General features: G+C 61.4%; 2 protein-coding genes across 27 annotated transcripts in view; both read right to left on the bottom strand.

The window, feature by feature from the left end:
* The window catches only part of LOC103888610 (CEA cell adhesion molecule 6), a 913,736-nt gene that overhangs the window by 367,129 nt on the left and 518,633 nt on the right, over positions 1-27,974 (bottom strand). The window lies entirely within an intron of this gene.
* CIC (capicua transcriptional repressor) lies at positions 681-27,974 on the bottom strand. Of its 26 annotated transcripts, none has more exons than XM_054540496.2 (21): positions 27,839-27,974; positions 21,850-24,653; positions 9,521-9,670; positions 9,201-9,435; positions 8,992-9,121; positions 8,714-8,896; positions 8,466-8,631; positions 7,351-7,553; positions 7,036-7,261; positions 6,513-6,616; positions 4,998-6,231; positions 4,719-4,906; positions 4,266-4,387; positions 4,006-4,172; positions 3,613-3,906; positions 3,191-3,516; positions 2,639-2,883; positions 2,387-2,541; positions 2,172-2,303; positions 1,741-1,872; positions 681-1,652 (listed from the first exon to the last, which is right to left on the bottom strand). In XM_054540496.2, the coding sequence occupies exons 2-21, from the start codon at positions 24,641-24,643 to the stop codon at positions 1,285-1,287; spliced, it is 7,554 nt and encodes a 2,517-aa protein (XP_054396471.2). In that variant the 5' UTR covers positions 24,644-24,653; positions 27,839-27,974; the 3' UTR covers positions 681-1,284. The 26 variants fall into 26 exon arrangements, with proteins under 26 accessions (XP_054396471.2, XP_063575607.1, XP_063575606.1 ...); XM_063719537.1 differs by having other exon boundaries at positions 3,191-3,513; XM_063719536.1 differs by having other exon boundaries at positions 3,613-3,903.

Genomic DNA, 27,974 nt, shown 5'->3' with positions numbered 1-27,974 from the left:
AGAATTCTGGGAACAGTGACCCAGTGCATATGCTGTTGCCCTGGCTGGAAATTCCTGGTGCTCCATCTCTAGCTTAGGTGCCTCTTCTGTGGAGGCGTCCTGACCCTCCCACTCCTAGTTGTCATCCCTCCACACAGGGTGTAGGTATCTTGTCACCTCAGGTGGGCACTGTGTCCACATGCTGAGCGGGAGGGGTGTCACCCAGCGGACGTTCCTTCAAGCCCAGTTGCAGTGCGGGCCCAGGCCACATGGGGGCAGCAGGGGTCACACTGAGGACCAAGGGTACTCCAGGTAGACTAGGCTCCCTCCCACCCACTGCCACCTCTGGGCTAGGACCTCTTGGGACCTGCTTCCTGAGTACAAATGACCCCAGAGCCAGTGAGGGTAAACCATCCAGTGGCATCTTGCCTCAGGCCTTCCCCAAACTCACACAGTCCAGTGGCTGAGAACAGGGCTGGCAGGCATTGAGGCTCCCTGAGCACACAGGCTCCTAAACTGGAGAGGGGCCATCTGGTCCACAGTAAGTCAGGGACCTGGCCTATGCGGTTCCTCTGAAGTTGGGGGCAGTGGCACCGGAATTGTTGCCCCCACCTCATGGAAAGCCTGCTGCTCCATGACAACTCAGGACAGGACTGGTACAACCAACAGCCCTCCCTGTTAAGAGCCTGCAGCCACACAGGTGTGTTAAACAGCTTTAATCTCGCTCATTGCGGCTTCTCGGCACAGTAAGAAATATTGCACATGATCAACATGTTTTGTTCTGGGGAAGGGGGCAAGGGCAGGGGGAATCACCTTCTTAGAAAGTACAACCCAAGTTGGGAGGGCAGAGGGGGTGAGGAGAAAACCCTCCCCGTGCCTGTGGCAAAGTGCAGGAGCCCCCACCCCCAAACTAACCTGAGTCCAGCCCCTCTGGGGAAAAAAGGGGTGCATGAACTCCCCCTATTCCACAGGCGCCTCCCTGTGGCCCAAGGCCCGCACCACCCTCCAGCTTGCAGCCCTCACAGGAGCCATTTTGCATAAAGTGAAAAGCTCTGAAGGTCACACGCTCCAGGTTATGTACAGGGGCTTGGAGGAGGGAGACTGCCCCTGCAGCCCCTCAGCTGCCCCCCAGCACTGGGAGGGAGCTTCGAGGGAAGGGGGTATTTACAAAGGAGCAGGCCTCATTCCGCCCCAAACTGGAGAGGACGAAATGGCTTTACCCGGGAGGAGATAACCTTCCTGCCCCCACATACTGTCCATGTCCTGAGGGGGTACTATAAGTCCTGGGATCTTCTCAGGGGTCCCTCACCTGCCTGTGGCAGCTGTGGAGGGACCTGCGGGTGGGGGGGAGGGCTGGGGAGCCCCCTCCCAGCCAGGCTGTCCAGGCCCCGACTCTGGGGGTGGAGGCAGTGGCGGGGCAGCCTGGGCAGTGCCAGAGTCCGAGCTGGGTGAGGTGGGGTCAGGGCCCCCCGCGGGGCTGGGAGTGGGGGCAGGGGCAGCAGCGGTGCCAGTGGGAGGCGGTACAGGGAGAGGAGCCTCAGCTCCAGGGGGCTGCTCCGTGGGAGTGGCAGCCTGCATGATCTTCTGGCGCACCTCACGGATCTTCAACTGCAGACAAACCTTGGAGGGGAAGATGTCTGCATAGCGGGCCTGGAAGGCGGCTGTGGCCTGGGCTGGAGATAGAAAAACGGTGGGGAGCACAGGATGAGATGTGCAGGTAAGTCCCACCCGAGTGACCCCAAGACTCCGAGACAGGCTCACCTGACGGAAAGAAGCCATGGTCCTGGAAGAGCTGCATGACCAGGGCCCGGCGCTGGTCCAGGGTGCGCCGCAGGGAGGAGTATGGCACCTTGTCATACTCTAGCTCCCCGAGCACGTCCTCGGCTTCTGTACCTGTGCAGGGCACAGGCAGCATGGCAAGGCTGCAGCAGCGGCAGGGCCTTCCTGCCACCGTCTGAGTGCCCACCCGAGCCCTCACTGCATTCTATTTCACAGGGGAGTCAGAGAGGGGTCCCGCCCACAGTCACAGGGCAACCTAGGGGCCTGCCAGACTCCAGAACCCACCACTGACAGGCTGTGCTTCCTCCCAGCCCGGATGGACCCACCCTACCTCTCCCACTCTCTAACCGCCTTCCAGAGACCCACTCCTCTTGCAGGCCCCCAGGCCCCCAAAGTTCTGCCCACCACGGCACCTGTACGGTCAAAGGTGAAGATGTCCCCCTCGCACTTGGCACTCTTGGGGGTGTTGGGCTCCGAGCTGCAGCTGGAGCGTCTTCTCATCTTGCGCTTGGGCGAGGTGGGGTCCTCGGGTGCTGAATCCAGGTCTGGCCAAACAGAAGCAGACTCAGTGCAGGTGGCCCCAGTCTGCCCTCCACCTAAGGACCCTGGGTGCCCGATGCTCGCCTACCCGTGGAGTTCTTCCTCTTCTTGCGGTAAGAGCCCAGGATGGCCCGGGGTGAGGTGGCCAGAGACTGCAGGGTGGGGGAGGGCAGCACCTCCTCAGGCCGAAACTCAGGCAGCTCAGCAAAGCGCTCTTCGAAGTCCACTTCTGACAGGACCCTGCTGGAGGGCCGGCAGGGTCACCTCCCCCGCCTCAGCCTGCAGCTGCTCCCACTCCCGCCACCCTACACGCTCCACCAAGGCCCCTGCCCATGCTCACTTGTCCACAGAGTCAAAGGTCTTCTTCAGGGGCGGGGGCCGCACCTTCACCTTCTTGCCAGTACCAGCCGCCTCCTTGCGCTCGGGGGTGTCCCCGGCTGCCCGCCCACTGCTGCTCTCACTGCTGCCACCAGGGGCTACGGCTGGAGCTGGGGCCGGGCTGGGAGGAGTGGGAGGCTCCCCACGATTCTCCAGGCCCTGCCCAGGGACGCGCCAGTCTGAAGATGAGCTGGGGAATTTGCTGGCCTGGGGTGGAGATGGGCAGGGAGATGGAGAACACAGCTCAGACTCTAGGGCAAAGGCCAGAAACAAAGAGTTGGATCTGAGCCCACCCAGCAAACCCTTGAGAAGGCCGTCACACGGCCTCAGGAAGGCCAAGACAGGGGCCTCAGATGGGAGAGGAGACAACACAGGCAGGCAGAAGGGACAGAGGGGACCCTTTAACCTGAGAGACACACAGGCATGGAGGGAAGAGTAGGACAGAAAAGCAAAGACATCAACGGAGGGGCACAGCCAAGTGGCAGTGGGAGCCCCACAGCCTGCAGGCGCTCACCATGGTCTCAGGACCCTTGGCACTGGTCCGCTCCTCAGCAGGTGGGGGCAGTGGGGGGCTGCTCCGGGCTGTGGGAGTCCAGGTCTCTGGCAGGGGTGGAGGGGCTGGTGGTGTGGGCTGCCCTTCAAGCTCAGACTCTGGGGCAGTTGGCTCTCGGACTGGGCCAGGCTCCAGAGGCTGCCGGGGTGCAGGGCCAGGCCGCCCAGAGGCACCTGCCTCAAAGGACCCCACGGGAATGCTGGCGATGGCTGCCTTCACTTTCTGGGGGGCCTTCGGGCTGGGCCGCTGGGCCTTGGGGGCCACTAAGCTGTAGGTCATGGAACCTGCTAGTGGGGAGAAAAGTGTTTGCTGAGCCAGGCCTGACTGGAGCACATCCCCTGGATCCCCCAACTCGCTCTGCTCTGGGTTGATCTGACACCTACCTGTGGCACTGGGGAAAGGGCTAGTCGGGGCTGGGGTGGCAGTGGCAGGGGCTGGCGGGCCCTTGGGCAGAATGGTGGCTGCAGGTGGGGTTGTGCTGGTGGCCACAGTGTAGACCAGGCTTGGGGGGGCCTGAGATGGCTGGGCCAGGGATGCTGAGGAGGTGGGTGCAGGGCTGCCAGAGTAAAATGCTGTTATGACAGGACCTCCGGGGGCTGCACAGGCAGGCGGCAGCTGGGGACTGGGCACAGGCGACACGCCCACCTGACCGGGAGCCAGCAGTGGGGCTTGGCCTGCTGAGAGACAGAGAAGGAGAAGCAGGAGACCAAGTTAGGGCCTGGACTGCCTCAGCCCCACCCTGGGTCCCCAGCACTGCCTGCCAGGCTGCCCCTCACCTGAGAGCAGGGGCTGCACGAAGGCGGGGCCGCTGGGCCCCAGCGAGGTGAAGCCTAGAGCTACAGAGCTCGTGGGCCCGTACGAGGTGACTGTTCCAGCCTGGCTGGACGCAGGGCTGGTACCCAGGGGCAGCGCGTGCCCGCCCGCTGACTGCACATAGGTGATTCTGCCGCAGGGAGAGGAAATGGGGAGGAGTGAGGTAAGCCGGCCCCGCCCCACCCCTTCCCTGGCCTCTGAGTATGGGCTCAGCTGCAATTACCTGGTGGAAGAGGGCAGCAGGACCTTCTGAGGCTGCGAGGTGGGTCCAGGGAGTGTGGCTGGGCTCAGGGGCGGCACCAGGCCGCTGGGTGTGCTCACAGGCACCGGGGTCAGCTGGATGATCTGTGGAGAAGGGCACCCATAGGCCAGGGTGAGCTGTGGCCCCAGACCGGGGCAGGGGAAGACCAAGACCTCAAGTGGGACTCTAAGCAAAAGCAAGGAACACAGAACTTGTGGTGAGAACAGGATGGGCAAGATGACAGTGAGAGGTGGGGACACAGAGGAGTACAGATACTGAGGACTTGAGAGAGTCAGGATGCACAGAGACATCACGGAAGATGGCAAGACAGAGAACCAGATACACAGAAAAGGAGAAAAGACTGAAATAAAGACAAAGAAATGATGGGGTACAGGGGCCAACACCCAGCAGGTGGAGAGAAAGGCAGACCCTCACCTTGCTGGGGGGCTGGGCACCATTCTGCACAGGTACTGAGAAGGGCGGGCTCACCAGTGGCAGCGGCTGGCCGGCCCCTCCACCCCGCACTGACATGCTAGGGGCAGCCAGAGGCACTAGGACCTTCCCAGGCAGCAGCTGGGCTGAGCCACCCGGGGGCGGGGCCTGCACGGGAGAAACTGACTGGGCTGGAAGTTAAGAGGCAAGAAAGGAAAAGGTTACAAGGGAGCCAAACAGGACTATGGCCCCTCTCCTAGTGCTGCCCAGCCCAGGTCTCACCTTTGGGGGGTGGGGCGGAGGGTACAGACTGCAGGATGGGGATGCCAGGAGTGGGTGCAGTGGCAGCCAGGACTTTGCCGTTGGTAGAAGTGCCCGGTGGGAGGGTGAAACGGATGCTGGTGGTGGGTGCAGGGCCGCTGGGAGCCCCTGCCTTGGTCCCAGGGGCTGGTGCTGGGGCAGGTGCCACCTGAAGCTGCTGGGGCAGCGTGGGCAGGATGTACTGTACCTGGGTGATTCCCCCAGCCTTGCCCAGGGCACCTGGTTGCAGGATGCCCAGGGGTACTGGCCCATTGGGGCCACTCCCAGCACCTGTTCCTGAGCCCGCAGTGGTCCCACCACCAGGGGCCCCCTGGGCAATGAACTGGACAGCAGGGGGCGCAGGGGCCCCATACCCCGGGGTGCCCACCAGTAGATTAGTGACAGTGGCAGGCGCCTTCCCCACAGTGCCCAGCAGGGGTCCAGCCACCAAGTGTGGGGCTGGTGAGGTGGCTGCTGCCGACTTCTTGTCCGAATACACTAAGCTGACACCCAGCGGGGAGCCTCCAGGCACCCGAGACCCAGCGCCCATTTCAGTCCTGGCACCTGCTGTGTCATTTGGAGACGCCTCAGCCCGGCCAGAGGTGGGGAAGGGCTTAGAGGCGATGGGGACAGGAGTGCTGCTGACAGGCCGCACCACGTTGGTGACCATGGTGGCAGCAGGACGGGACAGGGGAGCCGCTGGGGCCCCGTAGGCCAGTGATGGGGCGGGGGCGGAGGGCACTCTGGCTCCGCCGCCCTCTTGCTCCTCCTTGTTTGGGGGCAGCACCAGTGTCTGCAGGATGTTTCCTCCTCCGCTGGGAGGGGCCGCGATGACTGAGGGGCCTGGTGGCTCCAGGCCACCCACACTTTCAGGTCTCTTGCGCCGGAAGGTGGCAGGATCCGTTGGGAGGAACCGGGTTGCCTTGGAAGGTGTCGCTGGACCCCCAGCCCCAGGGGGTGGGGGCCGTAGGGGGCCCGCTGTGCTGCCCTGACCAGACTCCTGGGCCTTGAAGGTTCCTGAGCCCAGTGAGAAGGAGGTGGCTGCCGAGGCTGAGGAGGAAGCAGGCGAGGATGCAGAGGAGGATGGGGCAGAACCATAGCCTTTGCCAAAGGCTAGAGGAGGATCCGGGGGCCCTGGGGGCTCAGGGTCCAGTGGGGGGCGGCAGTGGGTAAAGGAGGAACGGATCACAGGTGAAAACACCTTCCGACCAAAGCCCTGCATGAAAGGAAGGAAGACACCCCAGGTCAGGACACTCTGACACCTCGACAGCAGCCCCCTAGCCATGCCCATCCAGCCTGTCAGCCAGGCCAGCCTAGGGCTGCACCCCTGCCAGCTGAAGGCCTCAATTCATGCTGGCTATGACCCAACTCCCCACAGGGCAAGCAGCTTGCCCTCTCTGGACCTTAATCTCCCCTTCTCTCAAGCCCGGGAGAAACAGACATTCCCATGGCTTAGGAGGGAGTGTGATGGGACAGCACCATGACCCAAGCCCTCACCTTGTTGCCCTCTGGGTCCTCCCCAGAGCTGTCCCCACTCTCGCTGTCGGTCACCCGCTCCTTGCACTTGAGATCAATGTCAGTGGTGCCGAAGCCATCGTCAGCTGAGGGAGTGGAGGGAACGGTATGGGGAGGGGGCTAGATGCAAGGGGACCCAGGAGAAATAGTCTGGAGCCTGGATCTCAGCTCTGCTCCAAACCGGCAGGGAGTGCTGTCCAGGAAGGCTACTCCTCAGCCCACGGCTGTGCCCACATGCAGGAGCCTATGAGCCTGCAGGAAAGAGCCCCTAATACTGCACCTGAAGATCTGGTCATGCCCCCGTCCTCCAGATTTCCTGCAGGGCTGGGGGCTTCCTGAGGGCAGGGCTGGGTTTACTTGGCAGGGCCTGAACTGGCCACATGCAACCATAAACCAAGTGGAAAAGAAATCAAAGGGGCCTAGGGGCCTGGATCCAAGTTCTGCCCACCCTCTGAGCCTTGGCCTGCTGGGTCCTGGGCAAGATTCTGGGCCCTGCAATGCTCACCAATGACATCATCATCCCCTTCCTCCTCACAGATGACCATGCGCTCCTCATCACTCGTCATGTCCTCACTGGCCGCACGCTGAGAACGAGAAGCTCGGGTGGGCAGCAGCGGGGGCCGCCCAGTGGCCGCCAAGGCACCTCCCTCACCGGGGGCTGCAAACGGTCCTGGAGCTCCATACTGGGTAGAAGGTTTTGGGCCAGAGTACGATGCAGGGCCAGACACCATCTGCAGGATAGGTGGCAGGGAGGGTTCAGCGGGGCTGCTGCCCTGGACAGGCTCCCCGCCCAACCCCCCAGGGGGCCTGCACCCCAGACCTGAGTCAGTTCCTGTAGCGCCTGACTGTCTACTTCTCCGCCGTCCAGGCTGTGTACCCCACTGTGGGAGAAAGCTCGGGGCCGGGCTGAGCCAGGTCCCCCAACTGTGTGTAGCCGTTCTGCCCCACAGGAGCTGCTCCCCGGAGCCTTGGTGTCTGAGCTCAGGAGTGTCTGGGCTGCAACGGACAGGAGCTCAGAGGACACTGTAAAGTGGAGGGGGCGCTATGACAGTCAGTAAGCCTGTCACCAGCACCTAGACTGGCCCAACAACCCATAGACATTTCTAGGTACTAGGCAGAAGCAGGCTGGAATTTCTGGGCCACTTGGTAAAAAAAAAAAAAAAAACCACCACCCACCACCAGTCCAGCATCTCCTTCCTGCTGATTCCTGCCCTCTGGGGTTGCAGCAGGCCCATTCCCTGGGGGGCAGCCCTCCTGAAAGTAAGGAGGCCTGGAGAGAGGTTCATGTGGTGCTGGCTAGCCAACCGCTGGCCTGAGACTCGGTTCCCTCATCTCAAAGAGGAAGTAACTAGTGTCCCCACTCTCATAGAAGTGCATATCCATAGCAACTATCCATCTAACCTCACAGAACTGCCATACCCATAGGCTCACTCCAAAAATGTGTCCCAGAACACCGCCAGGCACACCAGACACCCTCAGTAAGTGCAAGCAGCCCATCAGGGGTGTTTGCGAGCTGCAGTGGCTCCAACTATGGTGCTGGGGGCCAGCCAAACTGGGGTTTACATTCTGGCTCTGTCACTTGCTTAATGACTTTAAGCAAGTGATTTTGCCTCTCTGAACCTCAGTTTCTTCTTCTAGAATAGAATGGGGTTTTGCAGACTAAAACTTATATTCCCTGTAGTGCCTGGCACATAGTAAACACTCATTAAACAACAGTTGATAATGAGATTGCTGTTTGGGAATCTTAGTATCTGTCTGGATCTTCCTGGCTCCTTCACATGGATCAACTGCCGGTTCCTTTACGGATAAGGGTCGCCAAATAAAAGCGATAGAGCAGAGAGGAGCTGCTGGGGCAGGGGAGGAGCAAGCAAGGGGGTAGCTGGTGGCTCTCGGGGAGGGAGGTGGCAGGGTGGGAGAGCCAAGGGTCTGACTAACCCCCAGGGGCAGCAGCAGTGCCCGTCTCCGACATGCTCCGCTCCCGCGTCTCCTTGTGCCCTCCTGCCAGCCCCAGGCTCGTGGGCTTGGCCTCTGAGCTGGACTTCTTTCGGTCCTTGTTGCACCACTTCCAATCTGGGTGGGCCTTGAAGTGGGCCTCCTTCACCTGGCAGGAAAGGGCAGGGCAACCCTTCACTCACCCACCCCACCAGAAGAAGCTGGGAGGAGCCAAGAGGCAGCAGCATTACCTGGAAGGCCAGGTCGTGGTACTTCTGCTTCTCCTTGGGCCCCAGGGCGTACCACCACTCGCCCAGAATCTTGCTGACGGTCCGGTTGTCCTGGTTGGGATGACGCTGGTGGACCAGGGCCCGGTGCCGCTTGCTGAAGATCATGAAGGCATTCATGGGCCGCCGGATGTGGTCCTTCTCCCGCTGCATTAAACACAGCCCAGGGCGGGACAGTTAGGACCTGGGAGACAGGTGTGGGTGGCCACGGGGTGAGCACGGGACAGGCAGGGATAAAGTACCTTGTTGGGGCTGCGTCCATCCTTCTCAGAAGATGAGTCCCGTTCCTTGGGTAGGGCACTGAGGGACTGGGTCCGACGTTTTCCGGGCGGTAGAGGCAACTGGATCTCAGGAGACATGATGGAGAGGAAGCTGTGGCAGGGCAGCAGGGACAGTGAGGGCCATGTCTCTGGCCATCCCACCCCCAAGTCCCAGGCCTCAGGGAACTCACGCATCATCATGGTCACTCTCTGTCTCACTGTCCAGCCGGGGCTCTCCTGGGGGGCCGGGGGCCTCCTCCTCCGTGGTGGGAGGCGGACCCTTACCAGGTTCCACCACCCCCAAAGGGTGTGGGGGTCCGGGTCCTGGGCTCTCAGGGCATGTGGCTCCAGGGGGCCGCCCAGGGTCAGCACTCCCTGTCCCACCTGGTGGCCGTTCATGAGCAACAGCTGCCGACTCAGCAGGTTCTGGGGACACAGAGGTAGATCAGAGGGCTCCTAGGCTACCTGGACCCCACACCCTTGCCTCCCCCTAGTCCCCCCCAGCCCTCACCTTTGCTCTGGTTGGAGGCCACTGGGTGGCTGGCAGGTTGCTGCGCCTCGCTCGGCTGCACGGAGGGGTCAGGCTGGCTGGGTGCCAGGAAGGGGACTAAGGAGTGCCAGGGGAACACAGCCACAGAGCGAGGTTCCACATTAGTCCACACTGTGGAAAGGAGCCAGGTGAGCTGTGCAGCAGGAGAGCCTGGCCCCAACCCCAACTCAAGCTCTTCCCCACCCTAGATGAGGTAGCCCCACCCCTTTTGTCTACCCCCCACCCCCAACACCAGAGCCTCTTGGACTCGTCCATGCAACGTCACTCAGGAAAAACTCCTCCCTGAAAGGTTTCTAGATTTATAAAAAAGAAAACAGAAGCGGGGAAGGGAAATAGTACTCACGCCCCACTCCTCCCCCCACCAATCTCCACCAGCCCTGCCACCAGGGACCAGGCCAGAGGAACGATTTGCTCCTGCCACAAACCAGGTCATGCTTGGCTGCCATCCCACACTCCCAAGGCCCCAGACCTCTATGGGCTGGGACCCCCACCCCCGTCATGCCACATTCCCAGCAGCCCAGTCGCCACCCAACACAGCCTCTCACCTTGGCCTCATGCTCTCTTTCCCTTTCCTGAGGCATACGGCCCCACGTCCCCTCCCCACCAACTCTCCGTTCACTATGCACAGGCTGTGGGGTCTCTTACAACTGTGGGAGAGGTCCTGTCTTTGCCTTCCTCCCCCACCACAAACACAGAGTGACAGACCTGCCCTTCCTGGCTGGGCACAGGTGGCTCCAGCAGCTCTCTCCTTTGCCCCCACAAAGAGAATGCACCATCCAGAAATCGGCCTCCCAGCCTCCCTTCCCCATCAGCCCCTCGGCTTATCTGTAGTCCAGGGTCCAGCCCCCTTGCCCAAAACAGGGGAGGGTGTGGTAAACTCCTTGGAAGAAAAACCACAGACAATGGGCCAGAAGAGAGAATTGTAACAAGTCTCTACCCAGAAAGGGCACAAATGCCAGGTGTTTCCTTGAGGATATGCACAGGAAGATGCTCCCTCACCAAGAGGCTGGTCCCAGGGGTCCAACCTTCAGCCCCAAGAGGTGGGTGGTGGAAGAGCAAGCCCTAGGCTGGGACCTACCCCTGGCTGGACTTTTGGGGCGGGCCTAGGATACGAGTGGGCTTCCCCTCGCACTGCCTGGCTCCCTGGGGGAAGTGGAACCAGCAGAGGAGAGAGGCCCCTGTTCGGGGAAGATGAAGAAGGGAGGAGGGAACCGCCCTAGCCCTGCTCTCCATCATTCCAGGCCTTCCCTTGATCCAGATCAACCTGACCTGAGGTGACCTCCCCATGCCTTCAGAAGCCTGGACGGGGGGAGCTCTGTGCGAGGCACTGGCCTCGAGACCTGATTCTGTGAGGGGCTGACAAAGGAAAAAGTAGACCTCAGGAAACAAGGGACTGGGATCACGAAGACAGCACTGAAGAGCACTCAAGACTACGATGACCCTGTCCCTTACCCCTGAAAACCCACTGGGCCCTCCAACCCCATATAAAAGCCTCCAGGGACTTAGACCTGTGCCTCTCTTTGCAAAGATCTTTCCCATCAGGGCCTCCTCTTTTCTGGGGGGTGGGGAAAAGGGACCCAGCAGACAATGGAGGGCAGTCCTTTGGTCCTGCTCCCTCCTGAACCCCTCCCCAGTGCACAACCCTCCAGGTTCTTAGGTGTCGCGCTCTCTGCAAACTACACCACACACACTGCAGCCCGTCACTCTGATCTCAGCGAACAGTGCCTCACTCGCTTCCTGAGCCCTGTCCTTAGCCCCACTACCCAATCCAAGCCTCCTCCCCTAGGACCAGCAGGTCTCGTGCTGTTCCTATTCTACCCCATGCTCCAGAGCCAGTTACTCTGCACCCCTCACCTTTCTATTACAGCGGACCTGTGCCATCCCATCACTTTAACATCACAGCTGTCCCCAGATACGCCCCACTCCGCTACACTCCCACCTGCCATCACTAACCACTCGGCCCGGCCAAGCTCCGTAACTTTCCCCGTCATCCCTTTACTCTACCTCTACTGTTCTCTCCCCTACTATACCCCCATCACCGTTACTCCGCACTTAGCACCCCGACACCTTGACCCCTGCAGTCCCAGGGCCCAGGCGCTACTGACCGAACATGCCGAGGCCACGGGAGGCCGCGCTGGACGCGGGCATCAGGGGCCTGTGGGCCGAATACATGGTCCGGCGCAGGGGAGACCCGGCAGGGGCTCGCACCTCCTCAGCGGCCGACGCCGCTCCGCCCGCAGCCCGCTCCTCGGCCGTCGCCGCTTGGGCCCGGGGGGAGCGGGAGGCCGTCGCCGCATGCCCCCCCCCCGCCGCCCCCCTCCGGCCGCCCCACGCGGGGGTCTCCGCTGGGCGCGCCTGCGCACAGCGCCGCCTGCCTCCCGCCGCCCGGGGGGCGGGGGAGGTCAGCGCGCACCGGCCCCGCCCCGCCCCCCGGCGCGCGCGGGGGCCGTCACGGGGCGCGCGGCACGGGGGCCATCGGCGCCGCCCCCTCCCTCTCCCTCCTCCCTCGCGGAGTCCGGCGGGCGGGGCAGGCGGGGCAGGCGGGGCGGGGCGCGGCGCGCGTGCGCGGGGGCGGCCCCCTCCCTTCCCCGCTCGCTGGCTCGTTCGCTCCCTCCCTCCCTCCCTCGCAGCTCCGGCGGGTAACGGCTCTGGCCCCGTGCGCCCCGGCTGCCGGCGCCGCCGCCCCGCCTTTCCGGGCCCTGGGCCCGAGGCTCAGCGCCGGGTCGACCTCCGGCCCCGGGCAGGCAGACGGACCAGCGTGCGTGCGTCCGTGCGCTCCGAGCGAGCCCCGCGCCGAACCACCGCCGCCTCCCCGCCCCGCCACTACTACGCGCTCCCCTCCCCCCGCCGCGCCTCCCCCCGCCCCTTCCCCGCTTCCCCCGCGGCCTTCCGCGCAAGCCCGGCCCCCCGCGCGTGAGCCCATTGGCTGCCGCCGCCGCGCGCGGGTCAGGCCCCGCCGCGCCCGCCCCCATTGGCTGCCCCGGGGGAACGTCAGTCATATGCAAATAAGGGCAGGGCGGGGCGGGCTCCGGTTGGCCCCGAGCCGGCCGGGGGCGGGGCCGCGGTAGGAGGGTGGCAGGGAGGGCGCACTGCAGTAAAGGCACCGAGCCAGGGGGGCGGTTCGGGGCGCCGCGCTGCGGAGGTCCCTGGGTTCTGCGTGGTGCTGTTGTGTGTCCAGTCCGCGCGAGGAATACGCTCACGCGCGGCTCCGCCCGCCTCCCGCACACCCGCCTGGGTGCGCCTGGCCCCGCTGGGCAGACAAACTGCGCGTAGGGCTGGGCGAGGCATCCTGAGCCCTCACCTACTCACACTCACACTCCTCACAGACATACACAGACACACTTTCGTGCCACACCCATTATCTCCTACACACCCCACGGGCACATATGCCCTCTGTCTTACACCCACACTGTCACACCTCACATACCTGCTCACACAGATGTACAACCTCACATGCTCACGGTCCATCGCTCCCCACCCACCATCGTGCATTCACCCATCCTGTTCACATCACCCATCTCATCCATGCCCTGTCACACATGCCTCGCCAACCCGCATCCTCATCGAACCCCCACCAGCCCACATGAATCATGCAAACAGACAACATGTCAAACAGGAGGAACTCAGCATAGCCCTGCTTGTCCACTACACACACTCCACACCCCTCCCACACAACCACACACTCCTCCGTCACACACACAGCCTTCCTAGCACTCACAAAGCGCCTCCTATCCCCAGTGCACACTCAGCTCTCACAGACACCATCATACCGACCCCACCCTCTATATAATCCTACTCTAATGGGCGCCACCTGCTTCAGTACCCAGGCCCATCAGGTATACAGAACTCAGGGGCCACCGCCATCATTCAGCCACCCACCCTGACACTCACTGGCCACTCTGGACCCTCTGTCTAGCAGCATAAGGCAGGGAACCACAGAGCACACCATGGCTGGCCCCACCACACTACTCTGCCAGCCACCCACTAACCCCGCCCCCCCCCCCTCCCCCGAGAAAAAAAGGGCCGGGAAGAAAGGAAACTAACACTTACTGGGGCTGCTGTGTGCTGGGAGCTTGTATGTATTATCTGGTTCATTGAATCCTCACAGCCACCTAGGGAGGTATGCTTTATTACACCCATTGTTCAGGTGAGAAAATGAGCCTCAGAGATTGAATAAATTGTGGCAAGATCATGCAGTCAAGATGTACCAGCCCAGAGCTCCAACTCAAGTGCTGTTTCCATTACTCAAGGCTTAACCTCAGGGTGGACCCAGGGAGGGAACTTCAAACAGAGGCTGGGGAATATAGTTAGATAATGATACAGAACCACGTGGACCACAGAAAGGTGAGGGGGGCTCACACGAAGACACAGGCAAGGATGTGGAGCCCATCTGGCAGAGACCCAGAGGCCCTGGATCACCCAAGAGGGGCCCTGGGGCCATACCCAGTAAAGGCACAGGACTGGGGTCACACACTTGGGCACGTAAAGGTTGCACAGGCTCAGATGGACCAAGACTGGGCTCTTACACAGGTTGGATGGTCGACAGGAGCAGACGAGCCCTTTCCCCAACCTGCCTCATCCACTGACAGAGCTGAAGGAATGGAGAGGGGGCAAAAACTGGGTAACCTGAGCCTAAAAGGGAAGGGAAGGTCTGTAGCCCTCTGACCTCCAGAGACTGCAGGGCCAGACACTTGGCTGTGAGCCTGGAGGGGCAACCAGAGGGACTATTAGGTGACTGACCCCTCCTTCCTATGCAGCCCCAGACTCAGACCCTCCATTACCTCACTGCCCCAGGGACTGCAATGTGAGGCACGAATTGAGACTGAAATCAATGTGGCCCGCTATCTCCCCACCACTGCCCCCACCACTGCCCCCTCCTCTCCCCACCGGTGAGTGAGTCACCTACTGGCAAGTTAACCCCTTCTCTACTGCAATACAGTCCAAGGACAGAGCTCAGAGGAGCTCTGCCCCCCCAGATTCCCCACTTCTGTTGGTTGAGAAAAAGAGCCAGGCATGGCACAGGAGGGAAGGAGGGCCCCACACATCTGGGAGGGGTGCACATCTGGTAGAAGACACAGTGCCCACGGAGGAGAGATGGGAAGAGGCCCCGTTCGGGGCAGGGTACAACCAAGTGGGGGCCTAGCCTGGCAGGGAGGGGCGGGAATCCGGGCGGGAAGGGCCCCCCTGCCCTGGGCGCTGGGCCAGCCCTATACTTAGCTTCTATTGTTCAGGGTGGAGGAACCCTGGGTGGGGGTGGATTAGGAGCAGAGGGGAGGGAGCAGGTCCTATCCCTAGACAGCTCCCTCTCTCTTGCCATTCCCAACCCTAACTGGGGCCTCCCTAGTTGGAAAAAGGTACTGAGCAGGACTGTGATGGCAGCCACCCCCTGCACCAACCCCTAACCAACTCCACAGAAGGACCGCCCCTAAACAGCCCCCACTGTGCCACCACACCCAGGCCTGGGGACAGGGAACCCAGACGAAGACATCAACAGCCACCCGGGCGGGCGGTACAGGCTGAGGCCTGCCCAAAGGCCTGGGGCGAGCAGCCAGGGATGCTGACAGACTGAGGGACAGGCAGGCGCGCACTCTAAACTCATGGGGCCCATTTATTGAGCCCGCGAGGCACCGCACCCCTGCCGGCCGCCTGCGGCTCCCCACCCTGCTCTCCAGGCCCGGGTCCCCGCCTCAGCTCACCACCCCGGTGTCCCCAGCTCCCCTCACCCGCTTTCCACATACACACCCACCCACCCACCCCGGGCGGCGTCGGCGACGGCCAGGGTTGCCTGGGGAACGAGCCCAGGATTGGGCTGGCGCGGCTCGGCAAGGATGGGGGGCTAAAAATAGCGCTGGGGTGAGTCAGTGTGAGTGGGGCTGGGGTAGGCAGGGGGACCAGGAGGAAAAGAGAGACTGGGGAGAGTGTGTGGGGGATGGTCCCCAGGGATTGGGAGATGGGTGGGATGCGGGGGTGGGGGGGTTGAGAGACGTGGGTTTGGGGAAGGGAAGGTGCGGGGGCGGGAAAGGGGTGTACAGGCTCTGGGGCTGGGAGGGTTGGTCGGCGCGGGCTGAGGGAGGCGCCAAGGCCCGAGCAGAGGAGGGGGCGCCGCCCTGCGTTCCCCTCCCCTCCCCGCGCTCACGAGATTTTCCACTCGCCGCCTGGCCCCCAGCCAACCCCCGGCAGGCCCCACAAAGCCGCTTTGTGCAGGGAGGGCGGGCGGGTGCCCGGCCGGCCTGACACCCACGCGGGCCGCGGCGGGGCGCCGGCCAGCTGGCACCCGAGCTGTCTGCGGTGGGAGGGAGGGTCCCCCACCCAGCCCGAGGACGCGGCCGCGCAGGGGTTAATCGCTCAGGGGCGGAGAGGAAGGTCTCGGCCAATCAGCGGGCAGCGGGCGAGACAGCAGCCAATGGGAAGGACGGAGGCCCGACACAGGAGGCCTGCACCCAGGGGCGCGCGGGAACCCACGCCCCTGGGTGCCAGCGGGGGCTGGGCGCGGCCCTCGCTGGGTGCCAGTCCGCTTCTACACAGCCCCCGGAGCACCCGGTTTCTCCGACTACTTCGCAAGAAACAGGCTCAGAGGGGGGATAGCATCTTGCAGCCGCGAGGTGGCACGGCCGGGATTTGAACCCAAATCTATCTGGCTTCACAATCAGCTTTTCCGCCGAAATAGGGGGACGGGAGTTCCCTGCCCGGGCCCTCGTGGGGAGCGGGAACAGGGGATAGGGTTGGGGTGGAGGAGGCGGCGCGGCGGGCTAGGGTCCAGCCGCCTGCGGTGCAGCCGCTGCCGCCGGTGGTAATGGGAGCCAGACGCCGTCGCCGCCGCTAATGCGCCTCCCTCCCGGCCACTAATGGAGCCATTAATACCCGGGCGCCGGGGGCTCCCGGACGTACCCCTCAACCCCCTCTGCCGCGCATGCGCGCGCCTGCTGTCCCGCCGCCGCCTGCCGCCAGGAGGCAGCCTGACGCCTCGCAGCTCCTGGTGCTGGGGGCTGCTAAGCTGGGGGAGCTGGGGTCTCTTCTACAAAGTTACCAAGACTCACTCCTGCAACTTCACAAGCTCTTCTTCCTCTCCTCCTCTTCCCCAAGCCATCTTCTTCCCAACTCCTGCCTTTCCAGGGCGGTCTCCAGGGGTCTCTGACACCTAGATCCAACATTTTCCCTCCCCTGCTCTAAATGCCTTCTTGGCTCTTTATTGGCCCGCGTAGAGCCCCAGCTTCTCAGCCTGGCATTCAGGCTGGGCCTGTCGTCCACGGCACCCTTCTGCTAAGCCTGGACTCTGGTGTCAGCTCCAGCCTCAACTAGCCACTCGGAGTTCATGCACTTTCACTCCTCCTGGTCTTTGCTCATGCAGCTATTTCAGGTGGAATTGCCTTTTCCTTTCTTTGACTATTCTGAAATCTACTCATTCTTCATACTTCAGCTCAAATGTCACCTCCAATGAGAAACCTACCTGATCCTCCCTTATCAGCCCCCATGAACCACTGAGTTGTCCCTGCCCCCTGGCTTCCCCAGACTCAGTACCTCCCTGGGCTCATCCTTGCCTGTGCCTGCATCCACATCTGCCTTCCTCACCCACTTGCCCCAGGACTGCTCAGCCCTGGGCCTGGCAGAGGAATGAGGAGGGAGCTGGCTCTTGCTGGTGGAGATAGGGTTCACTGTTTGAGACAAAATGGAAATTATGGTGGGCAGTACCTGGATCTGGGGATTCAGGAGACCCAGGCTTAACCCCTTTGGCCCCTCTTTTTCCCCACCTGCCCAAGCATAGTTGGTGGGTACTGCCTTGTCTCTGAGGCCCTACCCATTGGGGTGCACTATATCTGAGACTCGTTTCAATGAAGCTGGCATCAAATGAAAGGCAAGGGGTAACGGGGGAGGTAGGATGACTGGGTCATGCCCTCTGGCAGGTGGGTGGGCACTGAAGCTTCTTTCCTGCCGCCCCCTACAGCCGGATCTCCTAGCTTGGTCCATACAGCCCCCGCTTTCCTGCCTGTCTTGGGAACAGGTGCTTGGATGGTGGATGGGTCTGCAGGATGGATCTCAGCACATCTCAGCAGATTTCAGGGACAGTAGTAGGCAGTTAATTTGTCAAAGAGCAAGAGGGGGCTCCCTGGCCTGGACAACCTCCCAACACTCCCCAAGAAGGAAGTAGGAGACCTGGTGCTTGGCAACTGCCCACTGTCTTAAAAGAACAGAACACCTGATATGCACAGGGTGGGGCTGGGAGGCTGGCATGGGGGCAGCAAGTCCATCTAAAGAGTGGGAGTAGGAAGGCCAAAGAGAGGCCAAGGCTGGCCCAGAGACACAGGATGCCAAGACTGGCAGCCAAAACAGAAAGAGGGTGGGCTGAAAGCTCAGACAAGGACTGAAGTCCAGAGAGGGACAAACCCAGGAAGGCATAGGGAGCCCCCAGACTCAAAGAAGAGTCAGACAAACAGAGGTCCAAAGAGAGACACACGTATAGACCTAGAAATAAGAGACCAGAGAGAGATATAGGAAGCCAAGGATAAGACAGACAGACAGAGCCAGACCGCCAGACAGAGGTCCAGGAGAAGGAGCAACGCCTGTCAACAAGGGGAAGCCAGGCAGGAAGCTGGGAGCTGGGAGGGAGGCCATACCAGGAATGGGGCTGAGACATCTGGCCTCCTGGATTGGGGCTGCAGGCCCTGGGGCGGGATCCTCTCCTGGGGAGCAGGCGGGAAGATTCAGAGGGAGGTGGCAACAGCAGCTGGCTGGCCATGCCATGCGCAGAATGTGGAGAATGCCAGCCGCCTGCCCCAGCAAGTCCCCCAGCGGAAGCAAATGCCTGGCTGGGGGCAGGAGCAGGCAGGCTGCCCTGGGCCGCCCCCTCACACCTGCTGCCCTCTGATGGAGGGTCAGGCCCTGGCACGGGCCAGCAGAAGGGACCAGGCCTGCAACCTCACTATACCACTGAACACGGTCTGCCCTATCTGGGCCCCATGGGGAGAAGGCTCCAAGCTGCCTACCTCCCAAGGGCTTAGGGAGGCCTCTGGGAGAAGAATGAAAGGGCCGGCTGTTCAGGAACCTGAAGGCAGCCTGGAAACCTCAGCATGGGTGTTGTTAGGGAGGCGCTCCTCAGAACTGCCAGGATAGGCACTGGACAAGTTATGACAACCAGGTGGCCCCCAGCAAGGGGCCTCCCTTCTCTGATCCTCAGTCTACCCCTGGACAACAGGCCTGGCAATCTGCTTCACAGCATCAGGCGGAGCTGATGAAACGGCCCCAAGCCCGGGGTTAGGCACACAGTCTTCGCTCGGTAGAGTAGGTATTATTGTTATCATTGTTATTATTGAAAGTGCTTAAGGGCCTGGGATCTGGAGCCAGACAGTCTGAGTTCAAATCCTGGCTCTTGACAGCTGGGTGCAGTGACTCACGCCTGTAATCCCAGCACTTTGGGAGGCCAAGGTAGGAGGATCACCTGAGGTCAGGAGTTGAAGACCAGCCTGGCCAATATGGTGAAACCTCGGCTCTACTAAAAGTACAAAAATTAGCCAGGCGTGGTGGCACACTCCTGTAATCCCAGCTACTCGGGAGGCTGAGGCAGGAGAATCGCTTGAACCCAGGAGGCAGAGGTTGCAATGAACCAAGATTGCGCTACTGCACTGCAGCCTGGGTGACAGAGCCAGACTCTGTCTCAAAATCCTGGCTCTCTCTCTTCCTAGCTGGGGGACCGGGCAAGTCACTTAGCCTCTCAGGCTACGGTTTCCTCCTCTGTCCAATGGAACTAATAATCATGGTAGTAGCCTGGGGCATTATGAGGATTCAGGGAGTAAAGGCTCAGCAGGACTCATTGAGGTGTGCCAGGCACGTGCATCACCAGTGCTGCTCGGTGAGTTATTATTACTGCCACTTTTGGTAGTGAGAGTCCCACAGTCTAGAGGTTGGGAGATGACTCAGCCCCTCACTGGCTGGCTGGCCTCAATCAAGACTCTCCATTTGTCAGGGCCTCACTTTTCCTCATCTGGAAAATGGTAACAAGAGCCCTGCTGGGCCTACTCTGGTAAGCTTCAGCATCCCCTGCACCACACAGCAGGAGCGGCCACGTGAGACAATGCTGTAGGGGCCATGTTGGGGGTTGTGGGCATATGCGGGGGTGAAGGGTAGGGGAGTGGTTAGAGACCGTCTGATTTAGTTTCTTCATTGCCTAAGGACAGAAATCCCTGCTGTGAAATTTTGCTTGTACCACCTATAACAACAAATGTAAAAAATGTTGGCGTCAGGGTGAAACACACAGCTCACAGCCTCAGTTCTGTATATGAACATCAGGGGCAGGCATAGCCCATGTCCCTGTGCCCTGTCCCTCGGGACTGGCCTGGGCTGGAGCCCCAAAAGGGCAGGGCCAGGCCAGTGCTCCTTCCTGAAAGGGCACCTGCCCCAGCCCAAGCCACAGCGGCTCCTACCCACATCCACACCCAGCCTCCTTCCTCCCTGGTCTCCCTGCTTCTGGCCTCAGAGACTCAAACACACCCTCTATGGTGCAGCAGTGGTTGAATCTGCTCAAAACCTTCCATGGCTCCCTAGTACCCTCAGGATACAGTTCATAATGATCTTACTTAAGGGTCCTCTCTGATCTGACCCTTGCTCACCAATCCAGCCACACATACCCAACACTCACCCGCTATCTAGAGCCTTTGACTTTGCAGATTCAGCATCTTACAAATATTTGCTTTTGCCTTAAGGCCTTTGCACAAACTCTTTCCTCTGCCTGCAGATCCTTCCTGCCTACCCTGCCGGACTCACATCTGCACACCTTTCAGGTTTCAGTTCATAGGCATCTGGCCCTTCTTCCAAGAAGCCTTCCCTGACTTCTCAGGCTGGACAGGCATCCTCTCTGGGCTCCCACGGCCTCCTGGCTTCCTCCACCCCATCCCTGACCACCCCAGACTGTTACTGTCTAGGGAGGGGTCTGTCTCTTCCAGAGGCTGTGAGCCCTGTGTAAGTAGGGCTATGTCCTCAGCACCATCCAGCACAGGGCCAGGCATAGCACAGGGCCAGGCCCTGAATCAACAGTAGATTAATAAATAAATAAAAATAAATAAGGCCGGGTGCAGTGGCTCACACCTGTAATCCCAGCATTTTGGGAGGCCAAGACAGGAAGATTGCTTGAGCCCAGGAATTGGAGACCAGCCTGGGCAATATAGCAAGATCCCATCTCTATAAAAATAAAAAAATACACACATAAATAAACAAATAAGAAAGAAATGCTAGGAAGGAGCTTCTGACAGGTCTGTCACCCTCTCTGTGTTGCTCCTACAAGGCCCAGCCTGGCCTGGGTCCGTGGCTGTCCAACACCATCTCAGAAATGCCACTCTCCCACTCCCAGCCTCAGCTCTCCAGCCACCCTGGACTTCCCTCTTCCCCTCCTAGGCTGTGCTCCTTCCGGCCTCGGGGCTGTCCCATCGCCCTCCTTCCAGGAGGCTCTTCCACCCCACGGTTGCAGGTTCCCACACATCCTTCAACTCCTGGCTTACACGCCCTGTCCTCAGGGCAGCCAGGCTAGATTCACACCTGGAGAAGTGCCCAGCACACCCCCGCTGCCTTCCATGGCCGTGCCTGTGATGTTTACTGGACACAGTGGTAAAGATGAGGGCTCCAGTCCTGGTCCTGCCACCTCCTGGGAAGGACCTGTTAGAGCCTCCATCTGCCCATCTGTAATCCAGCACTATGACCACGTGGTCACGGGCCAGCCTGCCTGGGTTTGAGGGCTGCTCCAGGATTTACTAGCCATGTAACCCTGGGCAAATTGTGACCCTGGCCTTAGTTTCCTCTAAAGAAGCATAATCATAGCACTTTCCTGTTAGGGTGGCTGTGAAGATAAAATGAGCTAATATTTGAAAAGGGTCTTTAGAACAGGTGGTAAGCACTCTATGAGGTGGATGTGAAAATTTGGCAAGCTCACCTACATGCAGTGCTTACCATGGCAATGCCCTCACCCAGTCCCCCAAGACATGGAAGCTGTTGCCACAATTATCATTCTCTTATCCCATCAGCTCCATGGAGACCTGACTCAGTCTGCACTCAATAAAGGTTTGCTGACTGACAGACCTCTTGGGACCACATTCTCTGACAGGAGGCCTCTGGAAACAGTGCTTTGAGCCTTAAAAGTCCAATCCCTTTCCTGACATGTGAATTCCAACTGCAACATCTGTGCAGAGAGGAGGCCGGCCTCCCCTTGAAGCCCTCCCCAGGTGAGGAGCTCACCTCTTGAAAGTTCAGCTTGCAAGAGGCCCTCTACGAGGTGAGCCTGGTGCAGCCCATCCACTTCCACCTCTTACCTGTTCCAGGCCGGCCCATGATGACTTCCTTCTTGGGAGCAGGGTGGCTGGTATAGCTGCTGGGCACCAAAACGGGCAACAGGGCAGCAGGTGAGGGGTGGAAGGCCACAGGCTGAAAGGGTGAAGACGCCAGGCCAAAGGTGGGCATCGGCTGGGCCACGGCAGTTGGTGCAGCTGGAGGCACAGTGATGGGCACGGGGGCTGGCAGAGGTGGGGGCAGGCCAGGTTTCCCACTGGCCACCCCAGGGGGCACTGGGGTCTCACGGCAGCCCCGCCCAGGTCCCCCAGCCCGCACCTCACCAGCAGTGCCCACCTCCCCAGGGAATTTGGAGGGCAGTGGCACGTCAGGGTTGCGGACAATAACAGGTGAGTCCCGCTGCACAGCAGGCACCCTGCGCACAGAGGGCCCTGGATCCGAGGTCAGGCCGGCGGGTGGGGGCAACAGCAGCAATGGTGAGGGCTGGCGGGAGCGAGAGAAGGGCACAGCAGGGGACACGGCCCGGAAGCCAGCCGGCGTGGAGGGTGTAGGTGTGTGGGACACTGAGTCCACACCAGAGTCTAAGCTGTCACTCTTGGGAAAGTCTGGGGCAGCTCCTCCACCCCCTGAGCCAGGGGCCCCCAAGGCCCCTGGATGCGGCAAGAGCTCTGTCTTCCGTCGCCCGGGACTGATGGGCACGGTGAAGGTCAGGTTGGTCTGGAAGGTGGGTAGAATTCCAGAGGAGTGGCGCTCTCGGGGAGCAGGTGGCGGTGGGTGGGGGCCCAGGTCTGGTGGCGTCAGCACGCCTGCCTTAGGGGTGCTGGCGCTCAGGTGGCGACTGCGGACTGCAGTGCGCTGGATGACTGGCGAGGCGTTGATAGGGCTGAAGTTGGCAGGGCGGAAGCCGAAGAGTGGCGAGGGTGAGGGTGACGGGGCTGGCGAGAAGGGCGATTGAGTGGAGACAGGTGAGAAGGAGGGCGTGCCTGAGCGCGAGCTGCCCAGCGACACCAGCATCACGGCCGCCTCACACTCGTCGAACTCAAAGCGTGACAAGTCAGCAGGGGCCACCAGGCGTGGCCGTGAGTCTCCACGAGCCGCCACACTGCTGGCCTCACTGTCCCTCGACGTCTCATCACCCCAGTCAAACTCCGTGCTGCCCTCACGGGCTGCCACGGCCGCGGGCCGGCCCGCCCCCCCAGGCCCACTGTCTGCCAGGCCCTCCATCTCTTTGGTTCGCATGGACAGGTGGCGTGAGCAGTAGCCTCGCCGCTGTGACTCCTTCATGCAGCCATCTCGTGAGCACAGCCGGCGCCACTGCTTGCCGTTGAACTTCTTTCGTATTCCGCTGGGTGTGCAGACCACATCGCCCTTCTTGTACTTCTGCTGGGCGGCTGTCAGTGGCGTGCGGGCCCGGGCTGCCGGTGCTGTCCCCTTTTCCAGGGAGGCCACGCTGCTGCTGCGGCTGCCGCCCTGGCTCCCCTCCTGGCAGGGCGAGGGCTGCTCGCCAGGGCGGCCGGGGCCCACAAAGGCTGGAGACTTGGGTGGCGGCGACAGGAGCTGGGGTGGGGGCAGTGGGAGCAGGGCTGGGGTACCCAGGGCTGGAGGGTGCTTCTCCTCGCCCTCCTCACAGTGAGTACCCAGGTTGCCACCAAAGCTGATCTTAGAGACCTCAGCGTCCTCGGGCTGTTTGGGGTCCAGGGCAGCAGGGCAGGGTGGCAGTGTGGCCCCAGGCTCCGCCTGCTCTTCCTCAGGGCCTGTAGGGGGCTTCCTCAGCATGGTCTCAGGTTCCCAGGGTGGGCGCAGCAGGCGTAGGCTGGAGCGGGCCACCCACACGGCCTCCTCTGGCTCACGGTGCAGTGGCTGTGGGGGCTGCGGGAGGCTGCCTGGTGGGCCTGGCTGGGAGCTGGGGCCGGGGCTGAGACGGACCTTGTAGGCAGCTGGCTTGGTTGCCACCTCCACCACCACACCTTCCCGGTAGGCAGCCACACCGGGCTCCACACAGGTACAGACAGCTGTGCCCACCACCAGGGCACCTGGTGGGGGTGTAGCATCCAAAACTACATCCACACCAGCGCCTGGCACCCCCTCATAGAAAGTCAGGGCTCGGTCACCAGGGAACTGCACGCCCAGGTCCTGGCTTCGGCGCACCTGGCGCACCACAGCTGGCAGGAAGAGGCCGTCACCACGCCGAGCCAGCACCCGCTGGGACCGCAGCTGCCGCAGGTCATAGCTGCCACTGGTGCTGCCAGGGGGCCAGGGGCCTGGACCACAAGCCTCAGCCGGCTCATCCTCCAGGTCCGCCGAGTGCTCGCTGGCTGTGTCAGTGGAGGAGGAACGAGTGGAGGTGGGTGGCCGTGGAGGCACCGCCAGGCCACTGGCCTCCTCAGGGGTCCGCACCCGCTCTTCAGGGGCCCCACCCACCCCACTGCTGCCAGCTCCGTGCTCCTCCACATACTTCTTCTTGGGCGCTCGAGACTTGAAAGTGGCTGTCTTGCGGCTGAGTGAGGGCTCCCAGCGGCCTGCCTCCCCATCCCCTTTGGGGTCTTCTGCTGGGCCTGGAGCCGGGTCGCCAGGGTGCAGCTCCAGTGGAGGACCTTCAGCCCCAGGGCCCCGCTCAACCTCCTCCTCCTCCCCTTCCTCAGCCTCTTCGGGCCCGGGCTGTGGTTGCGGCTGCTGTGCCTCGTCGTCCTCCTCCTCTGGTTTGTCACCCTCCCCAGCCCCTCGCCGCCTCAGAGCCTTGGCCCTGGTGGCTGGGGGGGACTTGCTGCCACTGCCAGGACCTGAAAGGCCAGTGCATGCCTTCTTCATTGGCTTCATTTTTGTCCACCTGCAAGGTGGAAGAGCACACAGGGATTACGTGGAGCAACTCAGGAACCCTCCCCAGAGCCAGTGTACCCTAAGATTTCCCACTTGCTGAGTCTACTGTCTCCATCCCACCATCCCCAAGGCCTCCTCTCTGGCTGCCCTCATGTGATACCCCAGTCAGCATCAGGCACAGGTGAGCACTTGAGTCCCCTGTGTATACACACTCTGGCTCCTTGGGGAACATTCACAGACACCTGCTGGCTCTGCAGAGGACACAGAGCACATGTTCTGAACGCCACAAGGGGACATCAAAAGCACTAACAGTTCACACCTATGGAGCACTCCCTGTGTCCTGAACTCCATGCTAAGCTTGCCTTTATTAACCCGTTTCATCCTCACAACAGCCCTAAAAGCAGGTGCTACTATCGGCCTCATTTCACAGCTGAGGAAACCGAGCCACAAAAAGATGAGGCAACTTGTCCAAGATCATCCAGGTGGGAAACAGCAGCGCTAGGGTCTGAACCCAGGCTCTCTGGCTCCAGAGTCCGTGCTCCTGACCATTTCAGTGTGCTGCCTGTCACATGATCCAGAGGGCACATTTACTCGCACTGTCACCATGCAGAGTACATGCACTCAGACACACACACACATGCACAAGTACCAACTCACAAAAAGGGTGGTGACTGAGCTGTGATATGAGCCTCTCTCCAGCCCCCCCCACCCTCCCTCTGCCCCTCTGGGAGGCCTGGCATGGCCAGGCATTGTGGGAAGAAGTGGGCAGCTGAGAGTCCCGAGGGACGGCTGCCCACTCTGCTCTGCACCCCAGGGCTGCCAGGTACAGCCATCTCCCCAGATCCTGGCAGGGAGCAGGCAGGGGCATGTCTGGGGCAAGAGCTCATACCCAGCACTGCCACGGGGCCGTGCATGAGCACACGCACGCGCACAAACACACACACACGCATAGAAGCACGCACACGTCATCACACAGTGGGACACAGAGCTACACCCCAGGGTTTCTCTGTCCCACTGGATGGGAGCCTGCTCCTCCCCCCACAGCACCCAGCGTGATACCCGCAAGCCCAGCCCCCCTCTTCTTGCCTGCATGCATCCCCGCCCTGGCTGGGCTGGCTCTGGCAGGGTGGCTGAGTCGGCTAGCCCCCCGCAGGCTCCCAAATACGCCCTCCAACTCCAAGTGGGGATAGGTGGGATAAGGTCAAAGAAAGCAGGACAAGCCCAACAGGCTAACCTCACCCACTTCCTGAACAGTCATTACTGCCCGCCCCCTTTCGAGCTGCCCTGAGAAAAGAAAAGGGGAAAAAACTTTACTCTGAAGTGACTAAGAGAACCTGAGAGGCCAAAACAGAGGCCTCTAGGAGGGTTGGGGGGCCCAGAACCATAAGCCAAACACAATGAGAGGCAACCCCGACTCAGTCTTCCGGCTACTGGGGGACCCTTGACCTCATGCTCTCTCACTAGGGGCCTGCTCCTCCTGTGGACCCTGGAGTCCCAGGCCTGCCCTTTCTTGGGCCAATCCTGGGGTCCTCACAGGCAGAGCCTGGAGGGCGACCCGGGGCTGGCATCCAAATGCCCAGAAGTTGGGCAGCCATCACCACCTAATACCCGCTGACCCACTAGACTACCATGTTGGGGACTGAGATCTGGCTCCAGTTTTTTCCAAACACAAACCTTTGCATACCCCACCCAGGGCCTACAACTATGCCGCCTGGCCCCCCTAGACCTTGCTGCCTGGCCCAGCCTCTCTTCACCCCAGAGCTGCTTTCTTTCCTCTAGGGCCTACTCTCTTCCTGTCCACCCTGTCTGAATAACTGCCACCCAAGCCCCGGGGGCCCTCACCTTCCTCAGATCTAAGTAGTAACTCCCAGAGCCCAGGCCAACCCAGGCCCTGGCTCTTTGGGGTCTCATACTCTCTGTTCCCATTAGCCCTCCTGGCACCAGCTTCTCTGACACTCTCTCTCCCATCCTGTCACTACCTCTATCTCTACCTCTCTGTTAAAATGCCCTAGGCCCCCTCCTGTCACCCCCTCCTTGTCACCCCCATTTATCTCTGTCACCTATTCCTCCCAGTCACTCTCCTGTCAGCCATCTCCGGACCTGTCACCTTCTCTCCCCATCACCTCTGCTTGTCACACTCTCCAACTCTGTCCCCTCCCTCTCCCTGTCACCCTGATCTAGTCCTGTCACCCCTCCATTCCTGTTACCCTTCTTTGCCCACCACCCCCTCCCCCAGTTACCCTTTTTCTGTCAAACCTCCACCACTTCCTCCACTCCCTTCTCCCTTCCCACCATTCCGCCCACCCCTTTCCCCCTGTACCCCCTCCCCGTCCCTGCCACCTGTCCCCTCTCGGCCCCCAGCCCCCCGGACCCCCCTTTCCTGTGTCAGCCCTGGCCCCGCCCCTCACCTTGGGCTCGGCGGGGTTTCGGGGCGGGGGGCCGTGGCCCCGGCTCGGTCCGGTCCGGTCCCTCCCCGCCCCCCCTCCGGCTCTCCCTCTCGATTCTCCCTTTTTTTTTTACTCCAACACACAAAATGGTGAATGGACCTGCAACAGCTGGAGGAGCCAGCCAATCAGCGATCACAACCCCGCTGACCGGCGCCAGCCTAGACCAATAGATATCCGCAGACTGCTCGGCTCCGCCTCTCGACGACGAGCGACGCTCGCGGTGACCAATTGGGCCCATCGGGCAGCGCTAGGGGGAGGGGCAAAAGTCCAAGACCGGCCTCCCTCCGGGACCGACACCAACCTGAGCCTACGACTGCCTGATTTGCCTAGGGCCCTACCCTACAACAAGTGAAGGACACCAGCCATGTCCAATTGCAGGCCGTCTTAGTTCCAAATGACAAATACAGTACCTAGTCGCCATGCAGCCTAGGCCGGAACCCAGCCTCTGTGAGGGACAGTAGCCAATGAACTGAAAGGAGGAGGGGCTAAGGGACAGGTTGTCCAATGAGCGGAGGTAGAAGGCGTGGCCCGAACATTTGTTGACCGGCTAGTCGCAATTCCTGCTGGGAATCGTAGTCTTCTCACGTCTTCGGCCCATAGCCGACAGTACAAGGCAGACTACAACTCCCATGTGACAGAGTGCCTGGAGCACCAAAGAACCCCGGCGAGAAGAAAAAGTCGAAAAGGGCAGTTCGTCGTGAGTCTCACTGGACGCCAGGAGTATCTTAGACCCAGGGCCCCGACTCACCCGTATTCCTGGCTCTGGCGTCGCCGGTGGCTCCTCTCAGTGGCAGCGGTAGCGGCACGAGGGGGAGGTGCGAGGAGCAGCCAACCGCCACCCGCGAGCCCCGCAGCCAATCAGCAGCGGCCGGGGCGGTGCAATG

This window comes from Pongo abelii, chromosome 20 (genome assembly GCF_028885655.2).
Source record: "Pongo abelii isolate AG06213 chromosome 20, NHGRI_mPonAbe1-v2.0_pri, whole genome shotgun sequence".
Classification (NCBI taxonomy): domain Eukaryota; kingdom Metazoa; phylum Chordata; class Mammalia; order Primates; family Hominidae; genus Pongo; species Pongo abelii.
This window is presented reverse-complemented; position numbering and strand designations above follow the sequence as displayed.

Excerpts from the sequence above, each read along its gene's own strand:
- CIC (XM_054540498.2), bottom strand. The coding sequence starts at position 25,383 with ATGCCAGGCCTCCCAGAGGGGCAGAGGGAGGGTGGGGGGGGCTGGAGA. Across the intron at positions 6,232-6,512 it reads AGGACCCAGAGGGCAACAAG|GGCTTTGGTCGGAAGGTGTT; the intron begins GTGAGGGCTTGG and ends CCTTTCATGCAG. Across the intron at positions 4,173-4,265 it reads CTGCTGCCCTCTTCCACCAG|AATCACCTATGTGCAGTCAG; the intron begins GTAATTGCAGCT and ends TCCCTGCGGCAG.